Genomic DNA, 20,963 nt, shown 5'->3' on the forward strand with positions numbered 1-20,963 from the left:
CCCATATGTGGCCGTAAACTACTGTACGGCCACACAGCGGGGCGTAGAGTGAAAGGTGCGCCGTATGGTTTTTGGAAGGCAGATTTTGCTGGACTGGTTTTTTGACACCATGTCCCATTTGAAGCCCCCCCGATGCACCCCTAGAGTAGAAACTCCATAAAAGTGACCCCATCTAAGAAACTACACCCCTCCAGGTATTCAAAACTGATTTTACAAACTTTGTTAACCCTTTAGGTGTTGCACAAGATTTTATGGAAAATAGATATACAATTTCAAAATTTCACTTTTTTGGCAGATTTTCCATTTTAATATTTTTTTTCCAGTTACAAAGCAAGGGTTAACAGCCAAACAAAACTCATTATTTATGGCCCTAATTCTGTAGTTTACAGAAACACCCCATATGTGGTCGTAAACTGCTGTACGGGCACAAGTCAGGGCGCAGAAGGAAAGGAATGCCATACGGTTTTTGGAAGGCAGATTTTGCTGGACTTTTTTTTTTGACACCATGTCCCATTTGAAGCCCCCCTGATGCACCCTTAGAGTAGAAACTCCAAAAAAGTGACCCCATTTTAGAAACTACGGGATAGGGTGGCACTTTTGTTGGTACTAGTTTAGGGTACATATGATTTTCGGTTGCTCTATATTACACTTTTAGTGCGGCAAGGTAACAAGAAATAGCTTTTTTGGCACGTTTTTTTATTTTTTTATTTACAACATTCATCTGACAGGTTAGATCATGTGGTAATTTTATAGAGCAGGTTGTCATGGACGCGGTGATACCTAATATGTATACAATTTTTTTTATTTATGTAAGTTTTATACAATGACTTCACTTTTAAAACCAAAAAAATGTTTTAGTGTCTCCATAGTCTAAGAGCCATAGTTTTTTCAGTTTTTGGGCGATTATCCTAAGTAGGGTCTCATTTTTTGCGGGATGAGATGACTGTTTGATTGCCACTATTTTGGGGTGCATATGACTTTTTGATCGCTTGCTATTACACTTTTTGTGACGCAAGATGACAAAAAATGGCTTTTTTTACACCGTTTTTTTTTTTTTTTTTACGGTGGTCACCTGAGGGGTTAGGTCATGTGATATTTTTATAGAGCCGGTCGATACGGACGCGGCGATACCTAATATGCATACTTTATTTTTATTTATGTAAGTTTTACACAATGATTTCATTTTTGAAACAAAAAAAAATCATGTTTTAGTGTTTCCATAGTCTAAGAGCCATAGTTTTTTCAGTTTTTCGGCGATTATCTTGGGTAGGGTATGATTTTTGCGGGATGAGATGACTGTTTGATTGGTACTATTTTGGCATACATGCGACTTTTTTGATCACTTTTATTACCTTTTTTGGGAAGTAAGGTGGGCAAAATTTCAATTTTCTCATAGTTTTTATTTTTTTATTTTTATGGTGTTCACCGTGCGGGGAAAGTAACATGACCGTTTTATAAATCAGGTCGTTACGGACGCGGCGATAGCTAATATGTGTAGTGTATTCTATTTTTTTTATTTTTATTCAGTGATTAACTTTTTTCACTTTTTTTTGCATTTTTTTGACCCAGACCCACTTGGTTCTTGAAGATCCAGTGGGTCTGATGTCTGTATAATACAGTACAGTACACTATATAGGGTTCTGTACTGTATTTTACTTACACCGAACAGATCTATGCTTTTAGCATAGATCTGTTCAGCACCATGGACAGCAGGACGCCTGAGAAGGCGTCCTGTTGCCATGGGAACCTTCCCCGTCTGCCACAACTTCGCAGACGGGGAAGGGTGAGCACGGGGCTGGCAGGGGGCTGTCGGGGGGCTCTCTCCCTCTCCATCGGTGGGCTGCAAAGGCACAGCAGCCCCCCGATGGGAGAGGGAGGGAGCTCCCTGACCGATGACAGTTAACCTTTTCCATACAGCGGTCCGTATGGACCGCGGTATGGAAAGGGTTAAACGGCTGACATCTGCCTGCGGCCCCCCCCCCCCCCTCTGCACCTCCCACCCGAATAAATCATGCAGGGGTGCAGGGGGGGGGGGTGCAAATAGTCATTTTGGGCATTTTAAAGTTTCTGATCCCCGCGGTCAGGGACCGCGGGGATCAGAAACTGCAGGAATCGCAGCAAACCGCAGGTCTGAATTGACCTGCGGTTCGCGGCGATCGGCGATACGGGGGGGTCACATGACCCCCCCTGGCGTTGTGACAGGATGCCGGCTGAATGAGGACTCGGGAAATAGGGCGTACCGGTACGTCCTAACTTTAAATAGATATTCCGGCGCCGCGGGGGTTAATCGCAACGGGATGCCGGCTGAAATCATTCAGCCGGCATCCTGTCACAACACCGGTACGCCCTGAGTCCTTAAGGACTCGGGAAATAGGGCGTACCGGTACGCCCTACGTCCTTAAGGGGTTAATATTTTGGTGTTTGTTTTTTAATTATTATTATTTTTTTTTTACTAACTATTAGCCCCCTTAGGGACTAGAACCCTTGTCCTATTCACCCTGATAGATCTCTATCAGGGTGAATAGGACCTCACACTGTCCCTGCTGCTCTGTGCACACAGCATCAGGGATGTTACCATGGCAGCCAGGGCTTCAATATCGTCCTGGCTGCCATGGTAACAGATCGGAGCCCCAGCATTACACTGCTAGGGCTCCGATCAGAACTGCCAGTGAGGAGGAGGGGAGAGGGGACCCTGTGGCCACTGCCACCAATGATTAATACTGGGGGGCTTGGGTGGGGGGGGGCACACTGAGCCACCAATGATTAATACTGGGGTTTGGGGGGGGGGGGCACACTGCGCCACCAATGAAGATATCTCATTAATTCATACACAGGAGGTGGGAGCTGGCTGCAGAATCACATAGCCGGCTCCCGACCTCTATGACAAGTAGCTGCGATCTGCGGTAGTTAACACCTCAGGTGCTGCACCTGAGGGGTTAACTACCGCAGATCGCAGCTGCTTGTCATAGAGAGAGTTATCTTCATTGGTGGCGCAGTGGCCACAGCCCCTCCCCTCCCCTTCTCTTCGCCTCCCTCCTCTCATTGGTGGCAGCGGCCACAGCCCCTCCCCTTCTCTTCGCCTCCCTCCTCTCATTGGTGGCAGCGGCCACAGCCCCTCCCCTTCTCCTCCCTCCTCTCATTGGTGGCAGCAGCAGCACAGGGGGAGGGAGACACTGCTTCCTTCTCCCCTGTGCTGCTGAGGGAACACGGAGAGCGCTGAGAGCAGCGCGATCCTTGTTCCTAATACGTTATCGGAATATCGGCAAAATAGATGCCGATAACGTTAAAAATCCTGAATATCGGCCGATAATATCGGTAAAACCGATAATCGGTCGATCCCTAATTAGTGTCACACTAGATTTATCACTAAAACTTTTTTAACACTTTCAGGGCACGGCCTAATTATATTTTTCCATTCTTTATTCTATTTTTGAATGGCACTGTTTATTTTACCATGGCTTCTATTGAAAAATGGAAAGAAATTCTTTGTGAGTGAAATTGGAAATAACTGCAATTCTGCCAGGGTTTTTTAGCTTTTGTGTTGATCTTATTTGCGGTTCAGTACAATTACTGCAATACCAAATTTAAATAATTTTTTTGTTTTCCACGGTGATGTCACCACGCAATGAGCTGATTGTGTCCATTTCAGGGAGGGGTGGTTCCTTTCTGCTGCAGCTCACTTCATGTAACTGTCATAGCTTTTAGAGATGAGCGAATTTCATGTTGTGAAATTCGTTCATGCTTCGTTTGGTGGTAAAAGTTACCACGGACCATAACGCAATTCTATGATGGAATGCATTACTAATTCCGTCATAATAGAAGTCTATGGCCTGCATAACGCATCTTTCCCGTTTCTGTTATGCAGGAGAGGACCCCCTGCATAACGGAAATGGGATAGATAAAAGAAAAATTCAGCCCATTGACTTCTATTATGACGGAATGAATAACTGAATGCCTCTAAAGGCATTCTGTTATGCATTCCGTCATAGAGTTGCGTTATGGTCCGTGCTAACGGAATCCATAACACTATTCTGCTTTTACCACCAAACAAAGAGTGAACGAATTTCAAAATATGAAATTCGCTCATTTCTAATAGCTTCTAATAGAACATACAGCTGGTGGCAGTTAAAGGATGGAACTGAGCATGTGCGTCCACCTCAGTAGGTGGATGTGCGCATTACTATACAGATAAAAGATTGGGGGCAACATTAGAATGAAGTAAAGAGAATATTTTACAACTGTAGCATTTTTGTAAAAGAAAGTAAATTACAAAAGTTTTATTATGCTGAATTATATCAAAATTAAAGGGAATGAGTCACCTATATGTAAATTTTTAAAGGTATTTCAAGGATATATATTATGGAGTTACATTACTCCAAAATGAATACATTTAAGCATTTCTTTACATAAAGAAAAATTATATATATATCCATATCAAAAATAGTCATTAAAGGGGTTGTCCGGGTTCAGAGCTGAACCCGGACATACCCTTATTTTCACCCAGACAGCCCCCCTGAGGTTAGCATCGGAGCATCTCGTGCTCCGATGCGCTCCTGTGCCCTGTGCTAAATCGTGCAGGGCACGGGCTTTTTTGTTTTCAATAAACAATGTGTTCGGTGACGTCACCGGCTCTGAGGGGCGGGCTTTAGCTCTGCCCTAGCCGTTTTACTGGCTAGGGCAGAGCTAAATCCCGCCCATCAGTGCCGGTGACGTCACCGGGGTTCCTGTCAGCCCCATGGAGAGCCCCGGTACGTCACCCACCGGAACTCCTAAAAATGCCTTTGCCCTGCGCAATTTAGCGCAGGGCAAAGGAGAGCATCGGAGCATGAACTGCTTCATGTCAGGGGCGCTGTCGGGGTGAAAATGGAGGGATGTCCGGGTTCAGCTCTGAACCCGGACAACCCCTTTAATACAAAAACAAAAAAAATAATACAAACATGGAAAGGACAGGGGAGGAAAGAAGGAAGGGAGGGAGGGGCGGAGGAAAGGAAAGGTTAACGGAAGAACGGGTGAGAGATAAATAAGGGTTACCAGTCAAGATGACGGTTTAGGAATTGGTCTATGTACAGACCTCTTGGTAGACCATATAAGATATAACAAACACTCAAGTAAACCTCAGGTCACATTAACAACATATTTGCTTTTTCTGGGGTCAAATAAGTAGTCCATTTTTCACAAATGTCCTCATATCTTTGTGTGTTATGGGCCAAAGTCCATGGAATTTTTTCAAAGCTTTGTATTTTCTTGACCTCCAGAAACCATTCCTTCAGTGTTGGGGATTCTTTCTGCAGCCACTTCCTTGGTATTAATATCTTAGCCGTATTGAGGAAAAGCATACATAACTCTGACTTTATAGAAGCATGACATACATCAAACAGAATCAGATGTAATGAAAATGTAGTTTTGGTTTGGAAGATCTCATTTACAATTTTGTTTATCTCTTTCCAAAAGGGAACAATTAAAAGGCAGTTATATTATACTATGACGAAGAGTAAAAGGGAGGGTGGTGTTGGGCTACCGGACACAGAAGGATATTATAAGGCTGCCTTGGTTTCAAGATTACTAGAATGGGGTGTCTCCCCAGCCAAAAAACTGTGGGTTGATATAGAAACTGATTGTTCGGAGATAAGCCTATTCTCTATGTTATGGAAGACAACCAATTACAACCAAAACCTTAGAAGGATCAAAAACCCAATAACCAAATATTCCCTTAAAAAATTGCATGCACTAAATAAAACACTAAACTTTCTTTCTACTACAAGCCCAGATACGCCACTCATTAGCCTCATCCCCAACACATGGCATATATGGCATAGAATATTTAAAAGTAACAAACTATTAGGAGAGATGCCATTCAAAACCATTTACGAAAACGGAAAAATCATACCCCTAAACAAATTAGAACTCATTTATGGCCAAGTTACAATTCCCAAAGCCAAATACCAAAAGCTTTCAGATTTATTAGATAAAATATACCCCAATCATGTTGCCACAGATAAAGAGACTGTGGTCTCGTCTCTCCTCCGCAGTCGCTCTTCCAGGGATCACCTGATCTCCAAATGTTACAAATTAATAATGGATTCGACAAAACCCCTTACTTATATGGAGAAACGAGCAAAGATTTGAACTCTCAATTTAATGCGTCACAAACAAATTACATATTGAGAAATGCCCACTCAATACAAATTGCCATCACGTTGGTATATAACCCCGGCTTTGTTGCATAGAGTAAACCCAGAGATCCCCGATCACTGTTGGAGATGTGGAGGCGAGATTGGGACATACACTCATATTTGGAATGAGTCACCCCTAATGGTTTCTGCCAGTTAAAAACAGATAGTAACACATCCTTTTTTCTCTACTGTTGGTATTTTCTGATTGCAGAGTTTTTATTCTATTTTCTGAACATCATTATACAGGCAGCCATCTTGCCTGAGCTGCTGTTAACAGTATTTAGGGTTAGGTTTTACAGCAGCCACCATGGGCCATAGAGACAGTGGACAGGAGGGGACCTCTGACATCTCTGGGAAGGATTTCTGAGCAGAGGTCAGGAGGAAGTAGATAAGCTGTGATATGACATATTGTGAATGGTGGATACTTTGTTATCTATATATAGGTGATATGTCATTCTAATCCTGCCTTTAATGATGAGGAGATAACTGCAGAAACTTGATCTTTACAGACCAAGAAGTGGCGCCTTTTATTAGGCTTTGTGGACATTACGAAAACTGTTTGATTTTAGGATATAATTTTTATTAAAATATGTGATATGGAAAAGTAGAAATAACTACCAAAAATTCTTTAAAAACATGTTTAACATAAAACCTGATTAAACAATAGGTCATTTCTGATGACACATTCTCTTTACTTTTAATGGTGCCACAAAGCCTTTAAAGTGTCCCTGTACATTCAAAAAACGTTTCATATGTCATAGTAAGGCGAACGCTAGTGTGAAAGTAGCCTAACACATCGAAGGTTTTGATCAGTAGGGATCGGAATGCTGAGACCTCCACCAATTTCTAAAGTGAGGAGACACTCACACAGAGCGCTTTTTCTCCCCGTTGCAGAAGGCAGGCTCAATAGAAAGTCTATGAGCCTGTCTCGAGTCGGTCTCATGCAGCTAGGAAAGAGAGCACTCTGTTAGTGCTTCTGTCTCATCGTTTTAACAATCGGTGGGGGTCTCAGTGCTTGGACCACCACAACACAACAAACCCCTTTATATGTCTCAGTTTCAGTTTAAATGTATGTATTTGTTGAAAACCATCCAATAGGTTATCCTGACGGCTGTGTTCATGCAGCTTTTATCGAATATATAAAGCTGAGTGTATGTGTGTCCGCTAAACCAATCCGCACCGTCGCATTTACAATCACATAGTTTTGCACAGCCGCCTCCTGTGACTCGGGGAACGTCATAGACTATGTTTTGAGTGGTAATATTCACTCCGCACTTTCCAATTATTTGCCAAAAAATACGCTTAGTAACCTGACGACCGCCAAACTACAGGAGCCATTGTCTGCTGGCTGTTGTGGCAGTTTGCCTGGATATTCATCAGGTTGCATAAAGCAACCAATCACAGCTCAGCTTCTATTTTGCTACAGGTCATTAATATGATCCCCGATTGATTGCTGTGTAGGCAATGAAGGGCATTCTTGGCATAAGAGAGCTTATGTGTGAGTTAATATGAGTTTGACTGCGACGCTTAGCCAACGTTGTTGTAGAGGCTGATGTAACTCACATGGCCTTCAATGTATACGAATTCTGTGGGGTTTTATATACTGTCAATTAAAGACAATAATGCCCCATGAGAAAAGGAATTCAATTGTCAGGTCGCTGTGGACTGGAGCAGAGGGGGCAGAGGACTGTGGAGGCCACTGTTAAGGCAGCGGGGTACTGGTGGTACTGGGTACTGGGAGTGGACTGGTGGTGCCTGGTTTGAGGTCTGGATTGTGGTCCGTATACATTGCAATATTGTCTTCATTGATTTTTCTCCATGCAGACATCATAGTCTGCTGGTGATTTGTACTAGTTCTATCTGGTCTCTAGTCCTTTTTTATATTGCACTATTATATACATTAGTGTTGGTGCATATACCATTTTCCTTTCTTCTATATAGATTAAATTAGTGATTATATCACTGTTGATGAACTAAATCTCCTCTGCTGATCGCACTTTGCACTTGCACTTTATTCCTTGACCCGCCAATCATGCACCACCAGCCCTAGAGCTTTTTTTTATTGTGTTTTTAACCTTGTGTTTTGTCAATCGTGAACATTTATGTGATTAAAATAAAATTGTGTATGGTTTCATTATATTTTGTATTGGTATATTATTTTATACTGCTTAGTGGGTATCCATATATCTTTTTTGGTTAACTATGTTATTATATATGGATCCGTGACATTCACATGGGAATTAGTTTTGGGGTTTTATATACTGTCAATTAAAGACAATAATGCCCCATGAGAAAAGGAATTCAATTGTCCGGTCGCTGTGGAGGTCACTGTTAAAGGGGCAGGCACTGTGGAGGTCACTGTTAATGGGGCAGAGGACTGTGGAGGCCACTGTTAAGGCAGCGGGGTACTATGAGGTCACTGTTAAGGGAGCGGGGTACTGTGGCAGTCACTTTTAAAGGGGAAGGCGCTGTGGAGGTCTCTGTTAAAAGGGAGCTGCTGTGGAGGGCACTGTTAAGGGGACTGTCCTCTATGGAGGTCACTGTTAAGGGGCTGGGTGCTTTAGAGGTCACTGTTAAGGGGGCAGGCCCCTGTGGAGGTCATTGTTAAGGGGTTGGGGTGCTATGGAACTCAATGTTAAAGGGGCAGGCTGCTGTGAAGGTCAATATTAAGGGGGTGGGCTGCTGTGGAGGTCCCATTTTAAGGAGGTGGGGCACTTGGGGTCAGTGTTAAGGAGTGGGGGGCTGTGGAGGTCACTGTTAAGGGGGCAGCATGCTGTAGAGGTCATGTTATGGGGGATACTGTCTATCTTTTAAGCACACACACAAACATTAAATGAAATAGATGAAATATACCCATGCAAAGCCGGGTTCTTCTGCTATTACGACTATAAAAGTAACATGAAATATTTGAGCTCCACCAACAGTGTTTTCCGCTGCTTTGAATGGCAGTACATATTGTCTCTGAGCAGGTTTGAGATGCTGTGATTTTGGAAAGTGATCAAGGTCCAAGCTCACAGAATCCACAGATGGGATCTTCTGATATACCTGTATATCTGCACCTTGTAAAGACTATGATTCTTCGGTATATGTCCCCTATCAGAGACTTTTCTTCTCCAATGTTAATTTTTCCCCAAATATGAAATTAGAGTGAAGATGTAACGAATTTAAGAGTTGAGGCAGTACAAGGAGCAGAGACGTATGTGAGGACTGATCAGCATTGTAAAGAGGAGCAAATTCCAGTAGATATCTGTCCAGGTGAGTAGCAACCAGTGAATATTGAAAAATCACATATTCGCCAAGCTGTCACTCCAGCATTTTTATTCTGCAAGCCAGAAATCGCCAACCCTAATGCTCCATACAACTTGTCATTTGAGGAAGGTGACATCAAACATGTTTAAAGGGGTTTCCTGGACTTATACAATGATGACCTCTTTTCAGGATAGTTCATCAGTATCACATCTTATTCCTAGCACCTCCGCCAGTTAGCTGTGCAAGCACTGAGGCATCTTCCTTGGCTTGTGTCCTCATGTTCATTGGTTACGTGGCGTTTCTGCATCTCAGTCCGTATGCATGAATGGAATTGAGCTGCAATACTAAGCACAACCACTATACAGTGCGGGGCGCTGTTCTTTTTCCCAGCATTGCAGACACTTTAAACAGCTGATTGGCTGGGGTGCAAGGGGTTGGACCACCACCGATTTTGAGGTTGATTTAACCAACGGAAACCCATTTAAAGGGGTTGTGAAATAACAGAGAACTGTATGGTATTCCTGCAGTCAAGACAATGGATGAAGACCCAAAATTGTGTGTAAACGTAGCTCAAATATGACAAACTGAAATCATTAGTAGAATAGCCAGTTGCCTTTGGAAGCACATTAATTGGTAAATATAATCTAAACTGTGTACTTCCTGGCAGAAGCAACATGATGAATACAAAAGGGCTCTCCTATCAACTTTAGGAGTTGAAGGCTTGTGAAGATGGAGAATTAAATGAATGTGACAAAATAGAGAGAAAGCTCATCAGAAAACCTGCTGCAGTCTGCATGATAACTTAACATGAGAAATACACAAAGGGAACTCTCCCATTATAGGAGCTGTAGAAGGGTGTATGATAATATGGGTTTGAGGCATAGAAAACTATTTTTGATGGTTATGTGTGTATGTGTTTGTCTCCTGCAGATGAACCAAGGGACAAACCTCCTCCGGAGCGATACCCTCTTTATTCTCAAGATTGCAAAGGAGAATACATTGTATCCCAGGATCATGAGGTAGATGGAGCTGATGTACCAAGTGCTGTACAAATGATGAGGCGTTATGTGGATCTTCTTATTCAGTCTTAGCTCTGTAACCCCTTAATGTAAAATCTCATGTAGTAATGTGAAAAAGTAAGGACACCCCACATGAAGAGTTTTTTAACTTTTGAGAATAAATCAATATTTGATCCTTATTCAAACAGTATATAAAGGGGAGGTTGTGTGACTGAGCAAACAATAGCAATTTAACAGTTTAAGCCTATGAGTATGTTCATCATGATTGGCAGACTGTACCCTCATCCTGAAAACCAGAACTGAAATGATGAATACATGAGCAGCGCCATTGTGTGCATGGATTAATGAACAGGAAAACACTCAGTCGCAGCCCTCTATCTCTTGCCTCGCTTGTCCTGAACATGTTGTTCCGAATGTTCTGTTCATGAACAAACCTAAGACTTGCTCTGTTCTTTGAAAAATGTTCCTTTTGGCACACCTCCCATGTAGTCTACAGATTTTTAGTGGACTCATGCGCTTGACATCAGCATGAGAGCCATCTGTTGATCCTATGATTCGTAAAAGACTTCTCTCTGCATCTTTTGTTCTGCTCTTGATATGAACAAGCTGAGATGGCCTAGACTGGGCAAGTAGACAACCTTTAATATCTTCATCACTCGTGGATGGTCTGCCAGACATTGTAATGACTGATATACACTGGTTTGGTCTTTTTTTTTTTTTTTTAACTCGTTTTATTAAATTAAAACAGCACAAGTATGGTACATTCAAGACATTGTGATTACCCACGCAGGGGTCAATGGTCACATGCAAGATTAGCATAGTTACATAAATACTAATGCATGCTGGAAGTCTGGAATAGAAGGACACATAATAATAGCTGGGGTTGCAGGTAGCTTGCAAGTATGTGAGGGACACCGTGTCAGTTACAGCACTGTAAGCGAGGCGATCCCGCCGTTGGTAAGGTGGGAAATCAAGGAGGGTCATCAGTTGCCGAGTACATATGTGTTGTGTGCAGAGTCAGCGGCGATGAGCACCAATCCCCCCAGACCTTATGGAACTTTTGTGGACAACATCTGTGCTTGTAGACAAAATTCTCCATAGAGACTGCATGGTTTACTAGGGAGATCCACTTCCCTCTTGTGGGATGTCTATCCCCCATCCAGCGCATGGCTATGGCCTTTCTGGCAAGAAATAGCGTCTCCCCAAGGAATGCGACCAGGACTCCTCGTCCAGAACCCCCAGTATACACAACTTGGGACATAAAGGTAAAGTCACAGGGTTTGGTCTTTTTAAACCCCTTGCCATATTCCTTCTATATGTTTAATACTCATATATCTATAACCTTCCTTCTGACTTCAGAGATCTTTTTACTTTCAGCACAGTGATGCCCTAAATTTCAACATGAAACAGCACACCAAATTATGTGCAGCCATTGGCCGCTGCAGGTGGGTGGCCACCACAATGTTAGATCCAAGCCTAACAAGGCTCTACTCATTTGTGCCTGATCTGGTACTCCTGAGTTTATTTTAGGTCTTGAAGGTAGTTTTCACAGAAGTGAATGGCAGAAATGGGCCCATACATGAATTGGTAATATGCCACGCACATAGTCGCACATAGTTTTACCATGAATCTTTGACTACATGGCATGTACAAGTCTAACAGAATTGAAATCATTTTTTTATATACAGTTTGAATAGAGATTGAAAAAAAAAAAAATTATGTGCCCACATATGTTAACAAATATGAAAACTTTACTTGGGTGTCCCACTTTATAAAATGACTGTGCATGTATGGCGGGGCGTCCAGCACCTTTGTGCTTCCTGCTATAGATGTACAGTTAATACCAGAAGTTTACATACACTATATAAAAAGACGCATATGCATGTTTTTCTCAATATCTGACATGAAATCAGAATAAACTTTTCCTGATTTTGGTCAATTAGGATTATCATAATTATTATTGTTTGCCAAATGCCAGAATATTGAGAGAGAATGTTTTAAGGCATTTTTATTACTTTCTGCAATGTCAAAAGTTTACATACACTAAGATTACTATGCCTTTAAACAATTCTAGACGTCCCATATGATGTCATTTGTTCGGAAGCTTCTTCTTCGGTTTTTTGGCAACATCTGAGTTAATTAGACACACACCTGTGGATGTATTTAAATGCACACCTGAAACGCACTGCTTCTTTGTGTAGCATAATGGGAAAGTCTAAAGAAATCAGCCAAGATATCAGAAAGAGAATTGTGGACTTGCACAAGTCTGGCTCAACCTTGGGTGCAATTTCAAGATGCCTTGCCTCGTTCATCTGTACAAATAATTACACGCACGTACAAACAAGATGTCCAGCCATCATACCGCTCAGGAAGGGGAGGGGTTCTGTGTCCTAGAGATGAACGTACTTTCATCCGACATGTGCATATCAACCCAAGAACAAAAGCCAAAGACCTTGTGAAGATGATAGCGGAAGCTGGTAAGATTGTGTCAATAACCACAGTGAAACGAGTACTGTATCAACATGGGCTGAAGGCCACTCTGCCAGGAAGAAGCCATTACTCCAAAAGAAACATAAAAAAGACAGATTAATGTTTGCAAATGCACACAGGAACAAAGACCTACATTTTTTTTGGAGACAGGTCCTGTGGTCTGACGAAACTAAAACTGAACTTTTTGGCCATAATGACCATCGTTACGTTTGGAGGGGGAAGCTTGGAAGCCTAAAAACACCATCCCAACTGTGAAACACAGGGGGGGGCAGCATCATGTTGTGGGGTTATTTTGCTGCAGGAGGGACTGGTGCACGTCGCAAAATAGATGGCATCATGAGGAAAGAAGATTATGTGGAAATATTGAAGCAAAATCTCAAGACATCAGCCAGGAAGTTAAAGCTTGGGCTGAAATGGGTCTTCCAAATGGACAATGACCCGAAGCATACTGCCAAACTGGTTACAAAGTGGCTTAAAGGGATTCTGTAACCTCTTTTTACCCTATAGAGATGCGGACATGCACGGCTAGATCGCCGCTAGCATGTCCGCAATATACCTGTCCTATATCTCTGAGTGGTTTTATTGAGTGTAAAAAAAATGATTTTTATAAATATATATATATATATATATATATATATATATATATATATATATATAATGTGTAAATTAGCCTGGTAAGGAGCCCAAGGGGCTGCACTAACCATTCTGGAGCCCAGCCACGCCCCCTGTGAAGGAGCCCAGCACTGCCTGTATCCACAAATCTCCTCCTTGCTCACAAAGTCAGATCGCCGTAATCTCACGGTGCACAGTTCCTTCCCTGAGGCTGATGCCAGCACAGGGAAGGAACACTATGCCGGCACTGCGCATGCGCGAGCTCGCGCATCGTGAGATTACCTCAGCTTACAGGTGAAACTCAAAAAATTTGAATATCGTGCAAAAGTTCATTTATTTCAGTAATCCAAATTAAAAGGAATTGCATTAATGCAGCTTAAAATTTTAATTTTGTGAAAAGGTTCAATATTCTAGACTCAAAGTGTCACACTCTAGTCAGCTACTTAATCCATACCCCCTGAGCAAAGGGTACATGAGATTGTGACTTTGGGGTTTCATAAGCTGTAAGCCATAATCATCCACATTATAACAAATAAAGTCTTGAAATATCTCGCTTTGCATGTAATGAGTCTCTCTCATATATTAGTTTCACCTTTTAAGTTGCATTACTCAAATAAATGAACTTTGCACGATATTCTAATTTTTCAAGTTTCACCTGTATATAGTACACCACTAGGTAAATACCTGGAGGGTTGTAGCTATTGAGATTCTGAGCCTCTATAAAAGCAAACCTAATCATCTGAGAAAAAATTAGTGGCCCCTGCAGATCAAAATTCTGCTGTGTGTCCAGGTAGCAGATTAGCACCACCTGGAGTGTATAGCGTAATAAATCTAGTGGCGATTGGAGTTTATTCTATTAGCAGCGCTAAGTGGAGAGAGCGCAGGTCAGGAGCTCATATGCCACATCGCTCCTCTGCCTGTGCCCACTTTGCTAAAGCCCCTAAATGCTATCCATTCCACCAGGGACCCACCAGTCACATGTACAAGATGCCAGGCTTGAGGAAGGGCAGTGCTGGTACAGGCAGAGTACAGGCTTGGTCTGGCCACAGGGGAATCTGTAGTGCAGTACACAGTGCAGGTACAGATTGCAAAGTGCGATAGGCACCTGAATTTCAGTTTCCTATTTCACTAGGAAAAGTAAAAAATAATATAATGAAAGTATTCCAAATATTACTTTCTACACATTTTCATTTGGTTTTAATAAAGTTTTATTTTAACTTTTGGTACACTTTTTAAATGTTCTTGTTCCACTCTTAACAAGTGATGTTATATTGGCAGGATGTGTCATCATTTGTTTGGTAGAAGTCTAACCACAGCGCCTAGACAGGAGTATTTTTATCAGTTGGTTGGAGTTCTGGCACCTACCTCGTGGTTCAGCACGTGAAGGAGTATCTTCTCAGTGTCGCGTCACTTGATAATACTTGGCTTTAAAGGTTTTGCTGTTTTCTGAATGTAATATTGTTTGTTCATATATGCAATTAGGATGAAGAGCTGATAAATATAAAAGTTGAGGCTTTAACATGTGAAGAAGAGCCATATGTGAGGAATGATCTTCAGTGTAAAGAGGAGGAAATTCCTGTGGATATAAGCCCCGGTGAGTAATAACCACATGCAGATAACATGCCTATTCTCCATATTCAGTACCAGCAGTACTAACTAATGGGAACCACGTGTTTGCCCACAGTGATAGTCCTTTTACACAGGCAGATGAATTGCCCAAAAGAGTGTTGATCAACATTATAGGAAGTTGATTGGGGTTTGAATGAACAATCATTTTTGAAATTGTTCCCTCCCCATAGATTACCGTTGTTTGTTGGCAGGGCATCCCCTATATACAATGGGAGATCTGCTGCCAAATACGATGATTTTATACCCAAATTAAAGATGAGGTCAGCAACAAACAACTGTTTTCTTGTTTGTTGGTGATTGCCTGTGTGTGTACTTGTATAATACAGCTGCCTTTTTTAAAGAGTTCATTCATAATTTTAAAGTGGATGGCCCTTCATTAGAATAGGCCATCAGTATTAAATTGGGGGAGTTAAATGGCGAAATTGATAAAGGCAGGAAAGACCATGGCAGACAACCCCTGTTGTCTTACACAGACATTTAAAGGATATCCATCACAAGTGTGAATGGCGGGACAGAGATGTCAAGAACAGTTGGAGCTGAGTGACTTGTCAGCTCATGAGGTGTTGACGCTCAGTATAGTCGAACATTTTGGTGGATTTGTAATTCCCACCCTGTTTTAAATGCTGGACTTGGACTCTGCTGCTGCTTTGTATACAACATTAAAGGGGTTCTCCTGCAATATATGTTGATGACCTATTGTCAGGATAGTTCATCAATATCAGATCGACGGGGTCCGACACCCGGCACCCCCGGAGATCAGTGTTCATTACACTACACTTCATCTTGGAAGTGCAGTGTAATGACAAGTACTTGCTCCATTCACTTCAATGGAGTGAAGAACTTGTAATTACACGACGCTGCTGCTCCACAGGAGACAACACGCAGTGTAATGACCTTCAAACAACTGATTGGCAGGGGTGTCAGACCCCGCTGATCTGATATTGATGACCTTTCCTGATGATAGGTCATCAATATACATCGCAGGAGAGCCCCTTTAATTGGTGTTAATACTAAATAAATAATTCCATAAACTGGAGGTAATGAAGGTGGAGATCAATTCCTATACATACTGTATAAACTTTGTTATGTAAGCTAAAGTTTGTCCTTATTACAGCAATTACCCCTTAATGCTCTATCAGCGATATATCCATCATGAGCAAGTGTTCATTTGTGCTGTATGACGGATATATCCATAATAGTGATATATCCATAGATCAGCTGCAGGAGCACCTCATGTGGGCTCCTTCCATGATTGGCGATGATTGATTCTGATCCTGGCAGTTTAACCCCTTTGATGCCATGGTCAATAGCGGCTGCGGCATCTAAGCGATTATACGGAGGGAAGAGGGGTTTTGCTGGGTGCCTAAACATGGTCTCCGAATCTGCTGAAGCCTGGCCGGCCCTGCTGAATCATAATACACTGCAGTACAAAACTATTGTAGTGCATCATATAAGCAATCAAGTGATCACATGTTCAAGTCACCTAGTGGGATGAAAAAAACCCTGTGAGAACTGGTGTAATAAAAGAAAGTACAAAAAAGACACATTATTGGTATTGCCGCATCTGTAATGACCAGAACTAAAAATAAAAATGGCAGAATTGATATTTATTGTTAGTACCGACTAGGGATGAGCGAATCAACTTTGGATGAAACCTCAAAAGTCGATTCGCATAATACTTCATTTGAATACTGTACAAGGCGAGCGCTCCGTACAGTATTAGAATGTATTGGCTCCTAAAAGTCAAAGTTATTACTTGATGAAATCTCGTGAGACTTCGCATAATAACTTCATACATTAATTTCTACTGTAAAAAACAATTTCCTGAACTTGGATTCGGTACCAAGTACCACTTGGAACCGAACCCGAGTTCGGGAAATGTTTTTTTACAGTAGAAATTAATTTATGAAGTTATGCGAAGTCGGATCTATAGAATTATTGTATTATCATTGGTGGCCAGTGTGCGCCCCGGGCCCCCCCTCTATTGTTTTAATATCATTGGTGGCCAGTGTGCGCCCCCCCGGCCCCCCTCTATTGTTTTAATATCATTGGTGGCCAGTGTGCCCCCCCGGCCCCCCCTCTATTGTTTTAATATCATTGGTGGCCAGTGTGCGGCCTCCCCTCTCTCCCCCCCCCCCCCCCCGATCATTGGTGGCAGCGGAGAGTTCCGATCGGAGTCCCAGTTTAATCGCTGGGGCTCTGATCGGTAACCATGGCAACCAGGACACTACTGTAGTCCTGGTTGCCATGGTTACTTAGCAATATTAGAAGCATCATACTTACCTGCTGCGCTGTCTGTGACCGGCCGGGAGCTCCTCCTACTGGTAAGTGACAGATCATTAAGCAATGCGCCGCACAGACCTGTCACTTACCAGTAGGAGGAGCTCCCGGCCGGTCAGACAGCGCAGCAGGTAAGTATGATGCTTCTAATATTGCTAAGTAACCATGGCAACCAGGACTACAGTAGTGTCCTGGTTGCCATGGTTACCGATGGGAGCCCCAGCGATTAAACTGGGACTCCGATCGGAACTCTCCGCTGCCACCAATGATATTAAAACAATAGAGGGGGGGCCGCACACTGGCCACCAATGATATTAAAACAATAGAGGGAGGGAGGGGGGTGCCGCACACTGGCCACCAATGATATTAAAACAATAGAGGGAGGGAGGGGGGGGGCCGCACACTGGCCACCAATGATATTAAAACAATAGAGGGAGGGAGGGGGGGGCCGCACACTGGCCACCAATGATATTCAAACAATAGAGGGGGGGGCCGCACACTGGCCACCAATGATATTCAAACTGGGGAGGGAGGGGGGTCTGCCCCCTGCTGCCTGGCAGCCCCTGATCTCTTACAGGGGGCTATGATAAGCACAATTAACCCCTTCAGGTGCGGCACCTGAGGGGTTAATTGTGCTGATCACAGCCCCCTGTAAGAGATCAGGTGCTGCCAGGCAGCAGGGGGCAGTCATGTACACAGTTCGTAGGATATTCTAACTTGAAGCGTCCCCATCACCATGGGAACGCCTCTGTGTTAGAATATACTGTCGGATATGAGTTTCACGACCTAACTTAAATCCGATGGTATATTCTAACATAGAGGCGTTCCCATGGTGATGGGGATGCTTCAAGTTAAAATATACCATCGCATTGGAGAAAACTCCGATCCTATGGTATATTAACTCCTGACTTTACACTGAAAGTCAATGGGGGACGGATCCGTTTGCAATTGCACCATATTGTGTCAACGTCAAACGGATCCGTCCCCATTGACTTGCATTGTAAGTCAGGACGGATCCGTTTGGCTCCGCACGGCCAGGCGGACACCAAAACAACTTTTTTTTTTCATGTCCGTGGATCCTCCAAAAATCAAGGAAGACCCACGGACGAAAAAACTATCACGGACCAACGGAACCCCGTTTTGCGGACCGTGAAAAAATACTGTCGTGTGCAGGAGGCCTAATACTGCACCAGAAAAACTAAAACCGAAAAGACTATACCCCAAAAATTGAGGAGTTCCATACCTTCATCCTCAAAAATAGTAAAAAAAAAATTAAGTACATTATGTGTGCCCCAAAAAATGGCCATAAAAATAAAACTCATTTCACAAAAAAAAAATTCTGCCATTTGGAAATAGAAGATGAAAAATAATAACCAAAAAGACTTGCAAAAAAGGCTCCAATAGTTTGCATTCATAATAGGCTAATGAGGATGACACCTGGTTGACCACACGTGGCGATTCAGAAGTACCGGTAATTCAGAAACCTGTTTCCAACCTTCTCATTAGTGGAATTGATGGTTAGATGAGGATTCAGAAATAACAAATATATTCCATAGAGAACAATAGGGGTTGACTTGACACCCTAATACCATCTGGGATCAAACGGTGAAGAATGGAAATCCAGTAGTATTCTCTGAAAGGTAAACCTGGGTTGTTTATGCAAAGAACTTTTGATCTGCCTTTTTACTAAATTAAATCTAATGATTGACTCTCTTGTCCCTGGTGACAGGGCAAGATGAAAGATGGACTGAAAGTATTAGAATGGCAAGGAACAGTCCTTAATAAAAGGGTTTTCCAGACTCCTGATATTGATGACCTATTGTCCGAATAGATCATCAGTATTCAGTCGGTGGGGGTCCTACAGCTGTTCCTTGCAGCCTCTGGGGCTGGAACTAGCTGGGTTGCTGAAGTTCAGCTCCCATTCACGTCAGTGGGCGCTGAGCTGCAATAACCAAGCATGACCAGTTCACTTTCAATGGAGCTGTGTGTGTGGCTCCATTGATAGTGCTAGTAGATGTACGAACGCCATGACAGACGGGACCCGCGGCTAATGACTGTGACTGGCAGTAATGCCGATCGAGGTCATTAAAGCATTTAGATGCCGTGATCAAGTGTGATCACAGCATCTAAAAGCTAAAAAACAGGGATTTTAACCTGGTAATGGATCCTGCTCTTGACTCTTCGGTGGGCAAGTCCTCAATCTCTCCATCAGCATTGCGACTGTTTAAGTCCACCCTCTCCTCGCTTAGATTAGTTGATCTTTGGCGCATTCTGCACCCAGGTGTCAAGGATTATAGCTTTCACTCTCTAGCCCATAACAGTTATGGGAGACTATCTTTTTATTTCTCAAGCACTACTGGACCTACACCCACGTTGTTCTATTGACACGTCAGTGTGGTCAGATCACGCCCCTGTTTATCGTCTCCTGTCCCCAAACCCTAGAGGTGCTCGCCCATACACATGAAGGCTGAATATAATCTATTAAAAGACCAGGTGTGTGCCACTGCAATTCTATCTGCCATTTCCGATTTCGTTGCCATACACGCATCGGATCAGACAGCTGCACCCGTACAATGGGAGGCCCTCAAGTTCGTACTACGGGGCTTCTTTATATCTCATGGAGCTAGACTAAAGAAAGAGCGCACCATCAACTGCAAGATTCAATGACCTTAATCACTTTTCAATGACTTTTCAATGACCTTAATCAGAAAGATGCTTTAAATAAGGCCTCCCCGTCTTACCAGCTAAAATCGGAGATCTCCCTGATACGTCAACAAATCCTCCAGATACTAGACCAGCGGTCTCTCTGCATTAGGGACAAAATTAGGCATTGTTTTTTTGAGTATGGGGATACATGCGGGAAGTGGTTAGCAAGGGCCCTCTAGCCACACAATATGCTAACCCATGTTGCGGCGTTGAACACGTCGTCTAGAGGTATAGTTCATACCCCCGCTGAGATCGCGCAGGAGTTTCAGTCCTACTACTCGGGTTTATATAACTTAAATCAGACCCCCCCCTCCCGATTCCTCCGGTTTAGCTACTGATGTAAGAGATTTTGTGTCGCAATACGGGCCCAAACAATTACTGGCCACTATCTCCAGCGACATGGAATCCGATTTCACATCTCCTGAGTTCTTGGCTATAGTTAGAGACCTTAAAAATTGAAAAAGCCCCGGCCCGGGTGGCCTATCCACCGCTTTTATAAATTCTTTGGAAAGGATCTCGCTCTAGTTGTCTCGAGGGCATTCAATGCAACTGCGGAGGATTGTCCCTTCACATATCAGGCCTTACAAGCCCACATCACGGTAATTCCTAAACCGGGCAAAGACGCCTCTGTGTGCTAATTATAGGCCCATTTCCCTGTTGAATGTGGACCTGAAAATTTTCGTAAAGCTTTTAGCCCTTAGGCTTCACCCCCATATCCCAGTCTGTGTCCATAGAGACCAAGTGGGTTTTGTCCCAGGTAGGGAAGCCCGCGACAATACTCTAAAATCCATTGGTGCATCCTCGA

At 43.0% G+C, this 20,963-nt stretch overlaps 1 protein-coding gene across 4 annotated transcripts in view; it reads left to right on the forward strand.

Moving 5' to 3' along the window:
• The window catches only part of LOC121005107 (zinc finger protein OZF-like), a 46,688-nt gene that overhangs the window by 12,730 nt on the left and 12,995 nt on the right, over positions 1-20,963 (forward strand). For all 4 annotated transcript variants that reach the window (XM_040437665.1, XM_040437666.1, XM_040437668.1 and 1 more), the window contains exons 4-6: positions 9,320-9,428; positions 10,353-10,441; positions 15,026-15,137. In XM_040437665.1, coding sequence (XP_040293599.1) covers positions 9,320-9,428; positions 10,353-10,441; positions 15,026-15,137 — 310 coding nt within the window. The remainder of the gene's footprint in view (positions 1-9,319; positions 9,429-10,352; positions 10,442-15,025; positions 15,138-20,963) is intronic.

Source organism: Bufo bufo, chromosome 6, assembly GCF_905171765.1.
Source record: "Bufo bufo chromosome 6, aBufBuf1.1, whole genome shotgun sequence".
Taxonomy (NCBI): Eukaryota; Metazoa; Chordata; class Amphibia; order Anura; family Bufonidae; genus Bufo; species Bufo bufo.